Source organism: Phocoena phocoena, chromosome 17 (genome assembly GCF_963924675.1).
Source record: "Phocoena phocoena chromosome 17, mPhoPho1.1, whole genome shotgun sequence".
Lineage (NCBI taxonomy): Eukaryota > Metazoa > Chordata > Mammalia > Artiodactyla > Phocoenidae > Phocoena > Phocoena phocoena.
The window spans coordinates 80,551,112-80,569,194 of NC_089235.1; the positions used below are offsets into that span (position 1 = coordinate 80,551,112).

General features: G+C 65.8%; 2 protein-coding genes across 3 annotated transcripts in view; both read right to left on the reverse strand.

Annotated features, from left to right (window-relative positions):
* Nucleotides 1-1,469: 1,469 nt before the first annotated feature.
* The window catches only part of DGAT1 (diacylglycerol O-acyltransferase 1), a 27,177-nt gene continuing 10,563 nt past the window's right edge, over nt 1,470-18,083 (reverse strand). The window contains exons 1-17 of one of the 2 annotated variants that reach the window (XM_065895321.1): nt 10,647-11,021; nt 6,423-6,510; nt 4,306-4,346; nt 4,127-4,212; nt 3,992-4,044; nt 3,641-3,746; nt 3,382-3,495; nt 3,204-3,278; nt 3,018-3,121; nt 2,891-2,929; nt 2,748-2,789; nt 2,629-2,673; nt 2,439-2,551; nt 2,286-2,351; nt 2,106-2,193; nt 1,959-2,021; nt 1,470-1,867 (exon numbers count right to left, since the gene is read on the reverse strand). In XM_065895321.1, the coding sequence (XP_065751393.1) occupies nt 1,712-1,867; nt 1,959-2,021; nt 2,106-2,193; nt 2,286-2,351; nt 2,439-2,551; nt 2,629-2,673; nt 2,748-2,789; nt 2,891-2,929; nt 3,018-3,121; nt 3,204-3,278; nt 3,382-3,495; nt 3,641-3,746; nt 3,992-4,044; nt 4,127-4,212; nt 4,306-4,346; nt 6,423-6,510; nt 10,647-10,843 (1,476 nt within the window). In that variant the 5' untranslated portion in view covers nt 10,844-11,021 and the 3' untranslated portion in view covers nt 1,470-1,711. Of the gene's footprint in view, nt 1,868-1,958; nt 2,022-2,105; nt 2,194-2,285; nt 2,352-2,438; nt 2,552-2,628; nt 2,674-2,747; nt 2,790-2,890; nt 2,930-3,017; nt 3,122-3,203; nt 3,279-3,381; nt 3,496-3,640; nt 3,747-3,991; nt 4,045-4,126; nt 4,213-4,305; nt 4,347-6,422; nt 6,511-10,646; nt 11,022-18,083 lie in introns of those variants that run through there. The other variant, XM_065895322.1, reaches the window with a different exon arrangement.
* Nucleotides 17,354-18,083, reverse strand: part of SCRT1 (scratch family transcriptional repressor 1) — a 2,101-nt gene continuing 1,371 nt past the window's right edge. The window contains exon 2 of the mRNA XM_065895170.1: nt 17,354-18,081. Coding sequence (XP_065751242.1) covers nt 17,354-18,081 — 728 coding nt within the window. The remainder of the gene's footprint in view (nt 18,082-18,083) is intronic.

Genomic DNA, 18,083 nt, shown 5'->3' on the forward strand with positions numbered 1-18,083 from the left:
TTACACGAGAGTCCCCCCTTTCCCATTCTGTAGAGATATACAGGCATATACGTGGACGGACGGACAGACGAGACAGAGATCTATAAACGACGGGCTGTGTGTGTGGCCTCCCAGTCTGTTTCCTCTCGCGGGGGTCCTGGGGTGGGTGGGGGGGTGAGGGGGGACACAGGGGTCTCAGAAGGGGCTGGAGGGAGGGTAGACGGGCACAGCACACCTGAGCCTGAGGCTGCCTGGCTCCCCTGGGCAGTGTCCACGCAGAAGTCTTTATTAAAGGACCGGGGAGGGGTCAGAGGGCCCCTAGGAACTCCATTGCCAGGTCTGCACCAGGTGGGACACAGGTGGGTGCCCCGTTGTGTATCTGCCCAGCAGAGCCACCTCTGCTCTGCACTCACGTCACGAGGGGCCGGGCTGGCTTTGGCAAGAGGGAGGCAGTGGGAGCACAGCACCGCCCCCGCGTCAGGCAGCCACTGGTAAGCACGTGCGTGCGGCACGGGGCAGGGGCTGGAGCAGCCCACCCGATGTCCTGCCCCACCCGGCTCACGCGCTGCTCACCATTCTCCCAGCAGCCGCCAGGAGGCAGGGGTCGGGGAGATGCGGCCTGTAACCCCTTGGACGCAAAGGGCACCCCCAGGTGGCCTCCCTCTCCCCAAACCACCACCATGACCCAGAGGAGGCGAGGACCCGGGGCTGAGCAGCTTCTGGTTGGGGCAGGGGCAGCATGGCTCCGAGACCAGCACCCAGTCACCTCCTCAGACGCCCACCTTGTTGGGCTGTGGCTGTATGTCAGGGCACACCTGGCCCAGCACAGCCTCGGGGTTCCACCAGAGGTGGGAACAGGAGCCCGGGGCTGCCCCCACCTCCCTGGCAAGCTCTGGGAGCAAGGTATCCCGAAGGCCACACTCAGGATGTATCAAGTGGACCATCCAGCCCAGTCAGTGCCAAGAATACTGGGCAGGGCTGGGAGGGGGCCGGGGAGGCCACTGAGAGGGAGGGCCAGGACGAGGGCTGGGTCAGGCCACCTGCCTCATCCCAGAGGCCTGGAGCCCACCCCAGGTGAGCGCCCCAGCACATGGCTGCCCCTCCCCAGGGGCCTGGGCACTTGGCCTTTGTGTCCTCTGCAGCCTTGCCTTGGAGTCTCTTAGCCCCTCAGGTCAGTCCTGATTCTCGGCCTCCAGCCCCACCCCAAGCTGAAGTCCACTTCTGGGCAGCCCTCAGGCACACGGGGCCTGGGAGTTCTGAGGCCCCACCTTGCAGGACAAGAAGTCTTGGGATGCAGGGAGGTTGCGTCCTATGCCGCGCCCCCCCTCCCCCCAGCCCAGCCACAGCCAGGCAACTGCTCCAGGTCCTGGGATGCCGAAGGGACCCAGATCGCCCTCCCATGGTCCAGCCCAAGGGAGGCCGCCCCCGCGGGACTGGGACGGCCACCACCTCCCAGCAGCCCCGTGCCCCGGAGGCTGACGGAGCTCACTGTGGACAGCGCTTTATTGACACATTCAGACCCCTGGGCAGGATCGGCACAGCTCCCGAGTGCTGGCACCTCCCACAGGCCCAGTCTGCCATCCCTGAGGGGGCAGGAGGGTGCCCCATAGGGGCAGAGAGGCAGCATTGGCCAGCCAGGCCTCTCCCCAGCACGCAGGTGGGAGGCCGGCTCCAGCCACAGGCATTGAGGCAAGGCGGGCAGCCGCAGCAAGGAGGGCCGGCCTGGAGCGGCTCAGGCCTTGGCCGCCGGGGCCTCGTAGTTGAGCACGTAGTAGTCGTGGACGTACATGAGCACCGCCACCGGCTGCCCGATGATGATTGTCAGCCACACGGCCGCGTTGCCGTAGTTGCCACGGAAGAAGCGGCCCACTATCCAGGCCAGTGGGATCTGGGGACATGGGGGCCCGTTAGCAGGCCTCCGTGACCACGGGGCTGGCTCCCGGGCGCAGAGCGGATGCCAGGCCACGCGGGGTGCTCACCTGAGCCATCATGCCCGTGAAGGCCCAGAGGCGGAACATGCGCAGAGGGATGCTCACCAGGTACTGGGTGGGGGTGAGAGGGGCGTCAGCTTACCCCTCGGCCACCCCCGCCCAAGGTGGGGCCAGACGCGCCCACAGGGCACTGACCTCGTGGAAGAAGGCTGAAGCCAGGAACACCCCCGTCCTGGCTACCCACTTGCTGCTGCCCCTCCGGAGCATGGGCTTGTAGAAGTGTCTGCAAAAGGGAGCAGCCGTGGGGCGGGTGGCCGTGGGGCGGGCGCCCGGGCCACGTGCCGCCCGCCGGCTGGCTGCAGCGCCCACACCCACCTTAGGCACCACTTGTGTACGGGGATGTTCCAGTTCTGCCAAAAGTAGGTGACGGACTCAGAGTTCCTAGGGGTCGTGAGACGGCGGGTGACCGGGCTGCGCCAGGGCCCTCCCCCACCCCCAGCCCCCGGCCCCACACCCAAAGCCACCCACCACCAGTCCCGATAGAACTCCCGGTCTCCGAAGTGCATGAGCTCGGCTACAGCGTTCAGGCAGGAGTGGAACAGCCAGTAGAAGAAGATGAGCCAGATGAGGTGGTTGGGGACCTGCGGGGAGGCGTGTGCCAGGTTCCAGAACACCACCACCCCGCCCCCCACATGCCCCAACCCGCCAGGCTGCTCACCGCCAGCTTCAGGAGGCGCTCGATGATGCGGGAGTGGTCCATGTCCTGCAGAGACAGGGTGCAGCTGGCTCCCTCGGCCCCGCCCTCAGACCCCACCCCGCAAGGGCCTGCCTGCTCACCTTGAAGGGCTTCATGGAGTTCTGGATGGTGGGGACCATCCACTGCAAAGAGGGCAGGGTGTCAGCTCGCTGGCCGCCCGAGCTACCCTCCTCCAGCAACTCCCCCACCCCGCACAGCGCAGCCCCCAGCCCAGCCCGCGTACCTGCTGAATCAGCCCCACCATGAGCTGCGTGAGGAACAGCTGGAGGAGGAAGCAGAGAACAGCGGGCTGAGCCCCCCAGTGCCCCGTGGCCCCCCCAGCCCGCGAGGGCCCCAGCCTCCAGCCTCACCATCTCAAGGAGCCGACGCAGCAGGAAACGCTTTCGGATGCGGGCGGAGCGGGGGAAGTTGAGCTCGTAACACAGGGTGGGAGCAAAGAGGAAGTAGTACAAGTCTGCAACAGGAGGGTGGGGCTAGCAGGCCGAAGCCCTGGCCCCCAGCAGCGCCCCTCCCCCAGGCCCTGGCAGGGTTCTCACCTCGGTAAGTCAGGTTGTCAGGGTAGCTCACGGTGCACTGGGCGGCTCCCCCGTTGGCCTTCTTACCCGCAGCAGCTACGAGCAAGTGGCAGGGCGGGGTGAGGCTGAGATGCTGCCTGGGTCCAGCCCCACAGCAGGTGGCAGCCCCGGGTGGCCCCAGCCCCAGGCAGCCCCTCACCAGCCTTGGCCTTGGCCCTAGCCCTGCACTCTCGGCACCACAGGTTGACGTCCCGATAGGAGAACAGCTTGAGGAAGAGGATGGTGTACGCCGTCAGAGCCAGCACGGAGCCCACTGCAGGAGAGGCAAGCTCAGGCCATGCACCTCTCACACTGCCCACAGGAGAGCCACGGCCACAGGGGCAGCCCCTGTGGCTCGCCTAGGTCTCTCCTACGGGCCCCAGAGACAGGTTGGGATGGGGCTGAGATGGGTGGCCCACCTGGAGTGATGGACTCAAGCAGTAAGGCCACAGCCGCCGGGAAGCAGAGAATGGTGGCCAAGTTGACCACGTGCAGCAGCAGCCCTGCCTGCTCCGTCAGGGCACCCTGAGGTGCGGGGGGGGGGGGGGGGGGGAAGCACAGCGCTCAGCCGGGGGCCCTCACTCCCCGGCCAGAGGGTCTCCCTAGGGCATGGCCGCCAGGCCTGTGGTGCAGCCCCTCCCGGGAAAGCCACACACAGCCCCAAAGCCTGGATGAGACACAGTGGGCCGGGCTGCTGGTCTGCCCTAAGTCTGGCTGGAGAGGAGGAGACCTCCGGGCAGGGCGAGGGTGGGCGTGAGGGCGCTGCTCACCACAGCCAGGCGCTTCTCCACCTGGAACGCAGCCACGGCAAAGACGTTGGCCACTGAGGACAGAAGCGCCACAGGGCAGGTTCAGGCCCAGGTCAGCCCTGTCCCCACCCGAGGCCTCCTGGGCACTCAGCTCACCAATGACCAGGCACAGAGCGGGCCAGCTGTAGGGGTCCTTCAGAAACAGAGACACCACCTGGATGGGATCCACCAGGATGCCATACCTGCAGATGGGCAGGTGGGGGATGAGGGTCTGAGCGGGGAGAAGGGCGGGGCCTGAGCTGGCAGTGGGTGGGGCAGGGCCAGGGCCCACTCACTTGATGAGGTTCTCTAAAAATAACCGCGCATTGCTCAAGACCTGCAAGAGAGAGAGAGGGACACGACCCCGTCACCTCTGGCCCCGGAACAGCCACCCCAGCTCCTCCCGGCACCCGTGGGTCCCAGCAGCAGCCTCCATCCTGCAGGCCCAGCCCTGCCTGACCTCACGCCAAGCTCCAAGACTCGCAACCCACCCCGCGGACGCCAGCGCAGGGATGGGAAGCCCCTCGGCACTGCCCCCGGCACGCCAACGAGCCGGCCCCGACACCAGGCACTTCCCAGATGCCTGTGTCTTCAGCAGCAGACAGAGACCCACGCCGTCCAGCAGCCCGCATCCATCCCACCGAGCTGGTGAGGGCCCCAAGGCCACAGCAACAGTCCCAAAGTCCAAGCCTGCCAGATGGAGCCACCACCCACGCCCAGGGCACCGCCCTGCCAGTCAGGCCAGTCCTCGCAGAGCCCGGCTGTGTGGCAGGCGCTGCACCAGGAGTGCCCACGCCCTGTGGGCCAGAGTCCTGAGGGGCCGGGGGAAGCTGGGCCTGGAACGCCACACTGTGACTCACGCCCCTGCCCGCCTCGGCCATTCCTGCAACAACAGCAGCTGAGGATGGAGCCCCATCACAACAAGTTCTTGCCTTAGCCGCTGGCTGGGGGCCTGGCTTTCCTCTGCAGGGACAGGGACCTGCTCCCTCACCCCACAAGGCACAGGCCCCGTGCAGGTTACGGAAGGGTCCGCAGAAAAGTGACGCTTCTCCAGGGGACACTGGTGGGGTCCCTTACCTGGCAAGGTTCATGAGGAGGTGAACAAGCTCAGAGATGCAGGGCCAGCTGCCACACCCTCTCCCAGTCAAACGCCTGAGCGGCCAGCTTACCAGGACACACGCGGCCCTACAGCGTCACCCCACCTGGCGGTGGCCTGTCCTGAGAGCTCACAGCAGGCGAGAGCTGGAGCTGCAAACAGGCAGCACCCACCTGGAGGCCCAGCCTGCAGAGGGAACGCAGCGCGGGATGCGCGTCTCCTACAGGAAGGGTGTGGCAGAGGTACCAGAAGCAGGGGGAAGGCTTTGGGGCGACACCAAAGGGCCAGGCAGGCCCAGGGGCTGCAGGGGAGCAGACAGTGCCGCCCAGGCAGCTGAGGGCCCGCCCCGCACGACCCCCTCTTCACAAACCCAGCCTCGGCCGGCAACGGCCTCCAGAGACCAGGGACACGTCATCTCCTGGGTCTGAGCTGGCCAATGGCCCGCCCTCCCCTTGCCCAGCCAGCTTCTCACCCACCAGGCGGCATGGTGCCCCACAGCTCCCCAGGGAGCCTCCTGGGGTCACAGGCAGGGAAGGTGCGGGAGCCCCTTGCACACGGGCAGCCACGGGAACCACGCCCAAGACAGGCAGACACGTCGGGTGGAGGGTCAAGGGTGATGTGCCACGTCAGCCCTGAGTGGCGGGGGCAGAGCCCAGAGAGGCCCCTGCCCCCTGCCCCGCCCGAAGGCTGTACCCTGGAGCGCTGGACTCTAGCTGCCAAATGCCGGGGGAGCGGGGCCCCTGAAGCAGTGGCCTCGACCAGGCCGCAGAGCGAGGCAGGCGCGGGGCTCCCCACTCTCACCCTCCTGAGACTGAGGGAGGGGGGGCCCGGGGCTAGAACCGTATTCTCACCCCTGCTCCTCCAAGTCCGGGCCTGCCCGGGGGCTCCACGCCCATGAGGGCCATTTGGAACAGAAGAGGAAACTCTTCACGGAGTCCCAAGACCACTCACGCGTGCTGCCAGGAGGCCCTGCGCCCACAGCACCCCTTCCACAGCCCCAAGGCCCACCAGCCTATCTACTCCTTCCTGCCCCCACGCCAAGCCAGAGAAGCCCCTCAGGAGACCCCAGCCCCTCTGGCACAGCCCACGGCACAAAGGCTCCCACGCTAGCCCTGCAGGCGTCTCCTGGGATTCAACAGGGACAAGGGTTGAGTGTGTGCCCTCTGGGAGCCCAGTATACAGCCGCTGCAGGGACCGCCACCGCGATCCCTCTCCACTCAGCCCAGCCACAAAAGCTCTGGCCACCCACTCCAGGGGGCAGAGCTCGTGCCCCACCTGGCCACAGGGACACCTGCTCCAAGACGCCACCCTACTTACCAGCATCACCACACACCAATTCAGGATGCCACGGTAGTTGTTGAAGCCACTGTCAGAGCTGAACAGAGAATCCTGCAGGCGGTGGCACCTGGAAAGCAGAAGTGGGCACCCGCAGAGCCCCAGGCAGTGAGAACCTCAAGCGAGGCCCAAAGCAGGCCCACGCCTCCCAGCCCTGGCATACACCTGTGAACCTGGCCACGCCCAGCCCCTCACTCTGGGCAGCGCACGACCATCTGCCCACCAGCCTACTCCCCAACTGTCACCAGAGAGGGGCCAGGCCGTGCCAAGCTCTCAGGAACACCCAGAGGCCTGCCGCTCCATGCTGCGGGTGGGCGGGGCACGCCACAGGCAGGAGCTGGCTATGGGCCGGCTGGAGTCCGCCAGGCTGGGAGCACCCTTCCCCCCGCAGCTGCCTCTGGTTGCCGCCACCCTCGCTGGCTAAGGAGTGGTGATGGGCCCACAGGAAGAGTCCACCCCAGGGGTCCGGGGGCCCATCCGGCAATGTTGGACAGATGGGGGGGTGCGAATCTGCCTTTGCAGTCGGCCCAGCCCACCACCCAGTGAGCCAAGGGCCCCACTCCAACCGCCTCCTCCCTCCATTTGGCCCACACAGGTCCCAGCGGGCACCGGCACCCAGGCGCTGGGCGCCTGATGGCAGGGAGGTCTACAGTAGAAGCCAGCGGAGGCACTTTCAGTGCCCCCCACCCATGAGCGCTCCCACCCAGCGCCGGGGTTGGGGGACACAGACGCAGACCCTCACGTCCCTGCCTGACCCTCAGGGCGAGGCAGAGGTGAAGGGGCCACAGCACGGCGGGGCAAGGCTCAGACCTCGTGCCGGTCCTTGGCTGCAGCCCCGCCTCACCCCAAGTGCCCAGCCACCAGGAGGCCTTCCACGGCATTGAGCAAGGCCTCCGGTTTTGTAAGAGAAGCCAGGGCCTCCCCTTCCCTCCCGTGGACACAGCTCCATCTCAAGAGGCAGCTGGGGCACAGGAGAAGACAGGGCCTCCGGGCGTGGCCCTGCCTCTGCGGCAGGCCTGGCTACGGCTGGGGTCAGCACTCAGACGGCCGCACCCAGGAGATGAGGGCCAGGGAGGACAAGACACCGCTCAGCATCGTCAGCCAGGGCAGTGCTGACGGTCTGACCTCTGCCTTCCCAGACCGAGGTCTGCCCACACCTGGCCCACCCGCCTCTCCCAGTCACAGGCCTGGCCTCCTCGCACCTGCCCTCCAGCGCCATCCTGGAGCATGCGCAGCGGGGCTGTGAGCTCCACCCCAGGCCCTCTGCCTTTCGAAGAGGCAAGCAGAGCTCCAAGGCCCAGCTCCCCAGACAGGACAGTCTCTGGGCCTCTCCGCTGGACGGGCTTGCCCAGAACCCTCCCCCAAATTCAAGCCCAGTCGCTTTTACTGGAAGCGTCCCAAAGCCACCTCATGCCACAAGCTGCCAACCGCCATCTGCATGTCCACGCCCAGCTCGACACGCCCAGGGGACTGTTTCACAACAGCGTGACCCCTGCCCGCTTTGGGCCACCGAGAAGACCACGCTGACTTTATCTGCAGCAATCTCTAAGATGAAACTGGGGGTGGGGGAAGGGTGGCATTTTCCAAACCTGACAACAAATGACATTATAAAAGCTCTCCCAGATCGCTGCTGTCAGGCTCCTGAGGCCTTCCCCAAGCCACCCACACCCGCCCCTCAGGTCCCTCCACCGGCCTTCTGACCACCCCCAACCCAGGCAGCTCTGTGCCCCCAGAGGTCGGAGGGCCCAACCCAGGGAAGGAAGCCCACTGCCCACCAATCCCCCCAGAGGTCCAGCCTTGCCGATGCAGTCAGCTGCAGTGGACCAGAGGGCACCAGGCATGGTTGGCATGGACGCGGGGCCTGGCCGCCTTGCCCAGAGCTCTGTCACCCTCTCCCCTACTGCAGGCGCTGCCCACGCCTCTGTGCTCTCCAGCGGCCCGCCCACCTGCTCCCAAGTCCCACCCAGCCAGCAGGGCCATTCTAACTCATCACAGGTATCACCTCTTTCACCACCTCACACCAGCACTGGGAGGTGGGCACACAGGGAAACTGAGGCTCACTGAGGTTCAAAGCCTGCCCAGAGGCACAGCCCCAAGTGTGGACCACACACGCAGGACCACACGGTCCAGCTCCAGGGCCAGTTAGAACAAGGAGGGGGCAGGGTGCCAGCTCGCCTCCCAGCTGCCACCCCCTTGGCACTTCCTCCAGTTGGGTGGGCTCCCCGTGTCCTCAGTCCCTGCTAGAGAGGGAGAAACAGAGGACGCCCCTGGGAGAGCCCCACGACAAGAAGGCCCCGCCTGGAGGGCCCGTGAACCAAGGGCTGGAGGGCGCACAGGCGAGTGTGGTGCACCTGAAAGCAATGAGCTGAGAGGCAGGGCTAGAGGGGGGGCCCTCCTTCCGGCCCCACCCAGAGCCTGACCGCGCCGGCCAGGCCAAGGTGAGCAGGAAGTGTCGGGAGGGGAGGGAGGAAGAAGGGGGAGGAACAAGCAGGGAGGAGAGGCAGCAGGTGAGAGGAAGATGACGGGGAGGAGGGGCCGCGGAGGCCAGATGCCAAGCGGGCAGACAGAGCAAGGCCTGGTTCTGCTCCAGGAGACCCAACCCCTGCGGTATCTGGCGTGAGGGACAAGCACACAGAGCCTGTGTGTCCTGCAGACCCGAGGGGACTGTGGCCCATCCCTGCCACCTCCAGCTCCTCTTCCCAAGGGTCCTGGCCTTGACGGTGGGCAGTCAGGGCTCCTGCTGGCTCAGCCCAACTAGCAGGTGTACAGGGGAGGCTTCTGGCCACCTGACCTGCGTAGAGCAGGAAAGTGACTGCCCGCCCAGGGTGACAGCTTGGCCCAAAGCTGGCACGCTCCCCCTATCTCATACAAAATGACCCCAAATCCCACCCCCTCCAGAGGGAGATCGAGCCAGCCACGCCCCTGCCTCCTGGAGAGGATAATGTGGGGAGATGGCAGAGGGGACTCCAGGACACTCCTATCCTTTGCATCCTCTCTCAGTCCCACCTCAGGCCCACAGGAAGCCAGCACCCCTCAGGAGAGCCGCCCTCATGAACTCTGCGCCAGACCTTTGCTCACACAGCTCAGCGCCGAGATTATCTTATCTCCCAGGTGAGCTGTGCGCACCCCAAGGGCAAGGACGGTGCCTGCACCACAGCTGCCTTTGCCCATCCCCTCCCCACAGTACCCAGTGAAGAAAGCCTCGGTTCTTCTTTAATGAGAGAGCAAATCCTTGCCAACCCACTGACAGGTTGCCCACTTCCTCCTTGATAATCTCTAGCTCTGGAGCTGCTTCCAAAGCCAGAGTCCCTGAGGGTCCCTTGGCCGGGAAGGCTCCGGTGGGGGGAGGGGGCGTGGAGGACGGCAAAGCGACCGCCTGGAGTCAGCTGCAGGACTTAGCCAATGCCCAGGTGGGCCAGGTCCTCGCCATCAGCCACAGCTTGCTCCCCACCCGCTTCCCATGAGTCCTTCAGCTAAGCAGGGAGACCACCTGTGGGTTTGCCCACTTCAAACCCCTCTCCTGTACCCCAGCCAGGGGTGAGAGTCCCAATACAGGACCCATCTCTGACCCTAGAGCAGGCATTTGTGCTGGTAATATAAGCAGGACCCCAGGCCAATCAATCGCTGGGTAAAGGATGAGGGACCTTTGTGAAGACCATTCTTGGGAGGGTCTGCAAGGGATGAGAAACCCTCTCGCATTGCCCCCTGCCCCTTTCCTCAGGCAGTCCCAAGCTCCTGCTGGCCCACTCCCCAGCCAGCCCACCCTCCTCTGGGAGCCTTATCTACCCACGAGGCACCCCTCATAGCCCTCAAGAGGGGTCCCCTTCATCACACAACGCCAGACGCCATCCATCTCCTTCCAGGAAGAAGACAGTACGGGTGGCTGGAACCAGCCCACCTCGGGCTCCAGGCTCTGGGCTCACCCTGGGAAAGAGCCTCAGGACCCACCTAAAGATGGGCAGAGGGGAGGCGTCTGGAAGCTGGGCCGGCGCCCCCACCTGTGTGACTCTGTCAGGCGACCCTCCACCCCTAACCTCTCCCTAAGTTTCCCCGCGGAGGCCCAAGGGGCACACCTGTCCACGCAAAGTCCGGAAGCCAGGCTCTCGGGCTCGGAATCCGAGCTGCGGCGGACACGCCTGGGGGAACAGCGAGGGTCGCGCAGGCCCCGGGTCGGGGTCAAAGGTTAGGGGTCAGGCGCACCGCTACCTCAAATCCCACTGGCCGCTGCCCACGTCGACGTCTCCGTCCTTGTCCTTCTCCGGGGCAGGCGCGTCCCCCCCGGCGCCCACGTCCCGTACCTCCTCTTCCGCCGCCGCCGCCGCGGGCCCGCTGCCGCCCTGGCTCGAGGGCCGCGACCCCGTCCTCCGGCGCCGGGAGCCGCTCGCGCCGCTGCGATCGCCCATGGCCTCAGCTCGCACCCAGCCGCGGCGGAGTCGTGGTCCACCGCGCTCGCAGCGCCCGAGGCCCGAGGCCCCGCCTCCGGTCCCTCGGCCAGAGGCCGCCACCGCCCCCTGTCGGCCGCCGTAGCCTGCGCCGCCAATCAGCGCGCAACCGCCGGGTCCACCCCGAGCCCGCGACAGCGTCGCTCCCGGAGCTGCTAACTGGCCCGTGGCCGCGGCGCGCGTCCATGTGTAGCCCGCTGGCGCGCGGGGCACTCTGGGAGTTGTAGTCTCATGGCGCGAGCCGGAGCGCGGAGGCGGGCGCGCAGCCAGGGGCGGACGCTGCTCCCCGAGGGCCTCGGCGGAAAACGCGTGGCTTCCTGGCAGCGGGAAGCCCCTCCTGACCGCTGCCTGACCCTTGTCCCGCTCTTTAAACACAGGGTTTCGTCATGCCTCAGCCCAGGCGCGGGGTGTGGGGATGTAGGTTATTTATGAAATGCCTCGTGCGTTACTATCAGACAGACACTTAGGGCGTTGATGCTCCACGAGCCCTCTAGTTACTACCGTAGGCCCCCGCTTTTCCTCCGCTTAGGTTGTTCAGACAAGCGCCAGGCCAAAGAATGGAGCGAGAGAAAGGCCCCAGGCCCCGCGTCCCGGGTACCTCCGCCTGGCCCACCTACTCCCAGGGCAGCACCTCTCCCCTGCAGGCCCAGGACGGGGAAGGGCAAGGGTGCTGCCCTCGCCCCCACAATGGGCACGCCCGGCCCGCCTCTCCACCCAGCCGCCTTCTGCCCTCGTCCGCAGACTTGCAGAGCTTCCCGTGTTTCGCACCCGGGCCAGTTTTGCCAGGGCGTGGTGATCCTGAAGTGCCAATTCGCGGGGGCCCAGAGGCTTCTGTGTCATTGCACAGTCTGCAGTCATCCAGTCGTTAAATGAAGCAACTAATACACCATAACAACTGCACGGTGAGAACCTTGGGCGGGCAAGTCCGGTCCCAATTGGCTTGACCTGCATTTTGCAAAGAGCATGGAGTGTGAGTATCCTGGATTTCTGGATGCGAGGGTTCACTGGGGGCTCAGGCCTGGTTTACCCAAGAAACACCCCTAGCCGCAGAACCCACTCCATTCATTCCTCTGAGGTAAGCAAGGCTGAGAAGATCACCTCTCTGAAAGCAAATAAACCCAGAGGCTTAGCCTGAGGTCAGCCCTCCTTCCCGCCGGGCTTGCCCTGGATCCATCACCTCCACGGACAGGCACCTGGGCCCCCTGGTGACACGTGCTTCTGCCACCGGACCATTTGCGACTTATACCAGCCTGGCATCCCTTCCTGGCAGGCTGAGGCTACCTTGCAGGTGTTTTCGAGTAGCCTGCTAAAGGGGCCGCCCTCATTGGGCGCCAGAACCCCTCCTGCGTGCCCACATGGCCCAGCCTCGGTGGGTCAGGACCAGCCCCGTCTCTTATCCAGTGTCCAAGAACGTTCGTCTGTTCCTAGGCAGACCTGAGCCAGGGGGAGCTAGGCCTTTCTGAGTACTGAGCCCAAGGGAGGTCGGACGCAGGAGAGGGTCCTCTCGGGACCCAGCAGCGTAGGAGTGAGCCCTGGGAGCTCTGGCCCTCCCTCCCAATGATCTCTCCCAGGCAGCTAGTGGTAAGCTCCCCACCCACGCCCACGTGTCTCCGCGCACCTTCTGGCCCCGCCATCCTCCAATACAGAGCCAAGACTAGAGGGCCGGCCCGGACTGGCACGCTGATTGGTAGAGGAGAAGATCGACGGCTCAGGCTGCCAGTAGGCCCAGAGAGGCTGAGCGCAGTAGCCAACGAGGAGTGAAGGGCCGTGTTAGAAGCGGCTGCCTGTGTCCGCGTCCAGGCTCCAAGTCGTCGGCAGACAAGAAGCAGTAGGAGTGAGGGGACCAGGGTGGACTGGGGGCCACCAGAAAGGACCGATCTGACCGGGGCCTGTGGGGGAACCAAGGGTTCCACCACCGAAGTTGAGAGCAAGATGAAGGCCTCAAGCCAATGGGAAGGCAGGGGCTGTGAAGGCACCAATAAGGAAGAGCCCCTGTACCAGCGGGGTGCAGGGCCTGTCCGAGGGAGGCGGAGGCCTGTGGTTGATAGTGGGCGGGACTTCTAGGAGGGAGGTGGGGCCTACGCCAGCCCCGCCCACAGTCCCAGCACCTCAGGATCCTGGTTTGCGGTGCGGCCCAGACCCACAGGGGAGAGGCAAAAGGTCAAGGTAGGTGAGGTTGTTTGGGGACAAATGTGTGCATGAGGAGTTGTCGAAGAAAGCTCAGTGGCGAGTTTCCCTGCTGGTGGAAGCAACACCTGGCCCGGGGTGAGGAACCTGCAGGTCTGGTCGAATAAAGGGCTGGAAGGGTTTGGGGGTTTAGAAAGGGCCTCGAGCTGACACTAGGGTGGAGGCACCGCGGGCAGGCCAAGGAAGCCTGTGAGGAAAGACACTGGACATGGTGATCGGTAGCCTGTTCTCTGGAATGCAAAGCTCTGTCCATGGACACCTGTGGAGACAAGCGCGGGCTCGTCCCAGGCACCGGGCAGGCAGCCTCCATCCTTCCACCCCCACTGCCCCATAGAGTCTTGGAGAAGCAGAAACAGTCAGTCCAGACCCCGAAGCTGAGGAGCCCTGGGGAGGAGTGGACCTCTGACAGCCTTCCTCCCTGCCATTGGTGCCCACCCAGGTGTGAATCTGAGTTTAGGATGGGTGGGGTATTGGGCAGGGCTTAAGTCAAAGGCAGCCCTTGGACAAGTCGTTCCTCTCCCTGAGGCTCAGTCTTCATATGCAAATTAGGCAATTCTTCCTACCCATCCTCTACCAACACTGGGGGCTTTCCTGAGGTTGTTAAGGCTGACAACGCTCCCCAGAAGGGGGCGCCCACCTCCAGGTGAGCCCCACCCTGAGCAGCAGGCCCACAGGCTATGGTCTGTTGCAGGTCAGTCTCCCCTGCTGTCCATACCAGTGGAGTCTGTGTGGGCCTGTCCCCTGCCAGCGTGCAGACAGCTGCTCTGGCCCTGGGCTGACCTGGTTTGACCACATGTCTCCAAAGATGTGGGACCTCTCAGCTTATGCCTACCTACCTGGGTGCCGAGGGTATTTGCTGGGGTAGGAGTCCATGTCCCTGGGCTCTCTGAGCCCAGCACAGCCCTGCCCCTCATCTCCTCAACATGACGTCCTGTCTAAAGCCCGAGGGCTGTGGTGGCTGTGGGCGGCTGTGGGAACTCCTATGACCCCTGGGCACCTCCTCCCCAGACCCAGCCTGGCCCAGCTACCTATGGAGGGCTCCTCAGTGTGGGAACATATCCCCTGAGTCTGGGAGTCAGGATGTGGACAGCAGGCTGCAGGAAGGGGTCAGACCCCACACCCTCTGCTGTCCCCATGTTCTCCAGTGGCATCGAGGAAGGCTCGCTGGTGGCTGTCAGGCTGTAAGGACAGCAGGAGCCCCTACAGGAAGAGTGGGGGTGTCCCGGGCCACAGGATTACAGGCCCTGCTGCACCTCCTCCGGCCATTCTAGATCAGTCCTGGGCCAGATCTGACTGTAGCCTCCCCAGTTCCTGGCACAGAGCGGAGTCACCTGCCACAGGAGAAATGCTAACTGCCTTGCCTTCAGGGGTGTGCTCTTGCCTTTGGTCTGACAAGCCGGCCCTCCAGGGTGGAAGACTGCCTTCTCACAAAAGAAGACACAGGCGCACCCCAGCAAAAGGCAGCGGCGCGACTCCAAGGCTGCGTGGGTAGGGTGCCACTCCCAGCGCTGGGCCTGCGCCTGCCCGACCTCTGTGGAGCGGCAGGACCCGGAAGACGACCCCTAGGTGACCCCAGTGCCCCCTGCTGCGCGGGCCCAGCCCTGTATACATCAGCCCGACACTCCGAGTTCTATCAAGAGTGGCATTTATTCTCCTCGTGGAGGTGCGGTGCTCCGGGGAGCTGGTGCTATTGTGCTTAGGAAGGAGGTCTGTCCGTCCGTCCGTCTGTCCGGCCGGCCCGGCCCCAAACGGGGGCGGAAGAGGGGCGCGGCCCGAGTAAAAATCCCGGCCTGTCCCGGGTGGGAGTATGTACAAGGCGGCGGGGCGCAGGCGGGGGTGGGGGCGGGGCGGGCCGGCGGCCGCAGCCCCCACCCGAGGGCCCCCGCATCTCGGGCCCTACTCGTAGAATCAGTACAAAATAGGTGCTACCTAAACGTTCCTTCTACCTGAATTCGCTAAGTCGGTTATTGTGCTGCTTAGTTATGGGGGCGGGAGGGGGCCCATGGCTTTCCACGGCGGCGGCGGGGTGTGGGGAGAGGCGGGAGACCCTGGCCGGCCCACAGCCCTCCGGCCTTCTCCTTAGGTAGGTAGATAGGCATGTGGGGTAGGGTGGGGTGCCTGTGTGTGCGTGTGCATGCGGGTGTGCCCAGCGCAAGCGGGGCAGGCCCCAGCTTGGGAGCTGTGTGAACACCAAACTGGGATGTAGGGGTCTTGGACGTGGGCTCTGCTGTGCCGGCCTCTCAGGTCCGGGTCCCCCACTGCAGGAGCAGCGGAGTAGCAGCTGGGCTTGGTACCCACGGGGACGGGGCTAGCCAGGTCAAATGCTCCAGCGTGCACCTTTTCTTCTGGCTTGGAGCCCTGGACTGACGTGACAGAGCCCTTATTGCCAGGGGATGGAAGGAATGGGATTCGGCACGGGTGGCCCTGGTGGCGCTGGGCCTTGGGGCCCTCGGTCTGTGCCACCTGAGCTGTGCACCCAGGCCCAAGTCAAAGGCAGAGCCCCACTGCCCCCAGCACTGGCTCGGCGCTGGGGCGGGGAGGAGTGAGGGGCCACGGTTAGGTCTAGGGACCGCGGCTCTCTCTGCACCTGCGGCCATCCCTGGCCCACCCAAGCCCGTTGGGCCCGTCACAAACATGCACACACACACACACACACCCCGCAGGTCGCCACGTCCCTAGCGGACTCAGAAGGGGGCCTGGAACATAGTTGGTGCCTAATGAAGGATTGGTGGGTGATGGACGACTGAAGGAGGGGTCTTGGGGGGCAACCACCCCGCCCCGCCCCTGAAACCATTACACCCGCCGGCCTCTGCCGTGGGGGGGAGGAGGAGGAGGAGTAGGGGGAAGAAAGTCTGCGCGTCCGGCCCCGCGCAGCGTCCCTGATCTAGGGGCCTATGGGGTGGTGGGGCAGGGGGATACCTGATTCTCAGTAACTCTAGAGGCGGCGGCAGCTTCGCATGCAGTGCGCATTATTGCTCTATAGTCGGCTTCGGACTAACTAAGAGGGACAGGGAGCGGGCAGCCCCGGGAAGGGACGGGAGGTGGGTGGGGCTGCATGCAGTGACGTCACAAAGGCGGCGGCCAATGGGGCGGGCCCTTGGGGCGGTGTCGCCGCCGAGGCTTTGGCATAGACGGGCGTAAGTTGGCAACAGAGTGAGGGCGGGGCCTGGGGTTCCAGGGAGGGGACCGGCCTCTGAGAGGCGGGGCCTGAGGCTCCCAAGAGGCGGAGCCCGGGTGGGGCGGGGTTCAGGGGCGGGGAAAGTGATCCAGGACATCCCAAACCCCTGGCGTCGGCGGGAAGGATAGGGGCCGCAGCGCCCCTTCCCTGACCCGAGTGCAATCCGTTCATAAATATAACGTACAAATACAGAAAGAAACCCGACGCATCCGCAACCCCCCCCCAGGGGGCTTTACCCGCAAAGCGAATACAGAGAGGTGTGTAGAGGGCTGTGTCCAGGCCTGCCTGCCGGGCCCCAGAAATCCGTCCTCCAACACCGAATGCCCGGGTACGAGGGAGGGGGCCCCGGGGCAGGGCGGGAGCGGGTTCTGAGGAGGTCGGATAAGTCCATGCGATTTGATATGCGTCATTATTATTCGTTATGGAGGACAGAGCCCGGGAAGCTGGGCTGGAAGAATTCGGATTTGGCAGGGGATGCGAGGCGAGGGTAGGAGAGCGGCTCGGACTGAGGCCCCAGAAGGAACCCAAGGGAGAGAGGTGCCGCCATCCGCCCCCCTCCCCGATCCCCAACGCGTCTAACACTCCTGGGGTTCAACGAACACTGAGGAGTAGGGACGCCTCTGCAGCCCCCCATCCTGCCCCTCCCCCGCCTGCTGCTGGGGAGGGACCGGCTCCCTGGACGTCTAGGCCGCAGGCCTGGCCCTGGAAGGCTTGGGAAGGGGTGGGGAAGACCTGAGTCTCTGCGACACGATCCAGGGGCGCAGAAGAGGGAGGAAGGGGGCGCTCCCTACCTCACCCCACCCCGGTCTTCAGAGACCTAACTCGGAGATGAGGTTCGGTTCTGGGTCTCCTCGACCCTATTGCTGGGAAAAAGCCTGGGGCACCCTGGAGGGGAAGGGAGGGGGCTCGGGGTGGGTCTCCCCTCGGGACCCTATTGCTTGAAGGGGCCGGCAGGGCCCCCGGCGGGCGGGGCGGGGCCGGGCCCCCTCCCCCTATTGCTGTGAGGAGGGGCCCGCCCTCCGGCCCCTCCGCCCGTTCGCCGGCGGAGACCTCCCTGGGGGCCCGTATTGCTGAGAGCCGACCCGGCCGGCGGAGGCCACGCCGCCCTAGGCCTGCACGGGGCTGAGCTGCGGCGGCGCGGCGGGCGCCGGGGCCGGGGGACCGGCGGCGGCGGCGCCCTTGAAGCAGGCCGACTCGTAGTGCTTGTTGAGATAGGACTTGAGCGCGAAGCTCTTCTTGCAGCGCTTGCACTGGAAGTGCTTGAAGGCCGAGTGCGTCTGCATGTGCGCGCGCAGGTTGGAGCGGTCGGCGAAGGCCTTGCCGCAGTGCGCACAGCCGAAGGGTTTCTCGCCTGTGTGGGAGCGCATGTGGCCCTGCAGCAGCCAGGGCCTGGAGAAGGCCTTGCCGCACACGCCGCACTTGTGGCGCAGGTCGTGCGTGAGCAGGTGCATGGCCATGGCCGGCATGGACACGTACACCTTGCCGCACGTCGGGCAGCGCCGCGCCAGCTGACTGTCCAGGCTGCGGTGCGTCTGCTTGTGGCGGCTCAGGTTCGACGATGTGGCGTACGTTTTGCCGCACTCGCCGCACGCGTGCCGGCCTCCCGCGCTGCCGGCCCCAGGCCCCGCACGCGCCTCGGTGCTCGCCCCCGCGCGCGCGCCGCCCCGACCCCCGGCCCCCGATCCCGCACCGCGCGTGCCTGCCCCGGCCCCGCCTCCGCCGTCGCCGTCGGGGGCCGCCGCCGAGGCCGTGGAGGGGGCGGCGGCGGCATTGGCGTTGGCGGCCTTGCGGCGGGAGCGCCCGTCGGTGATGAAGAAGGCGTCAGCAGCGTAGCCC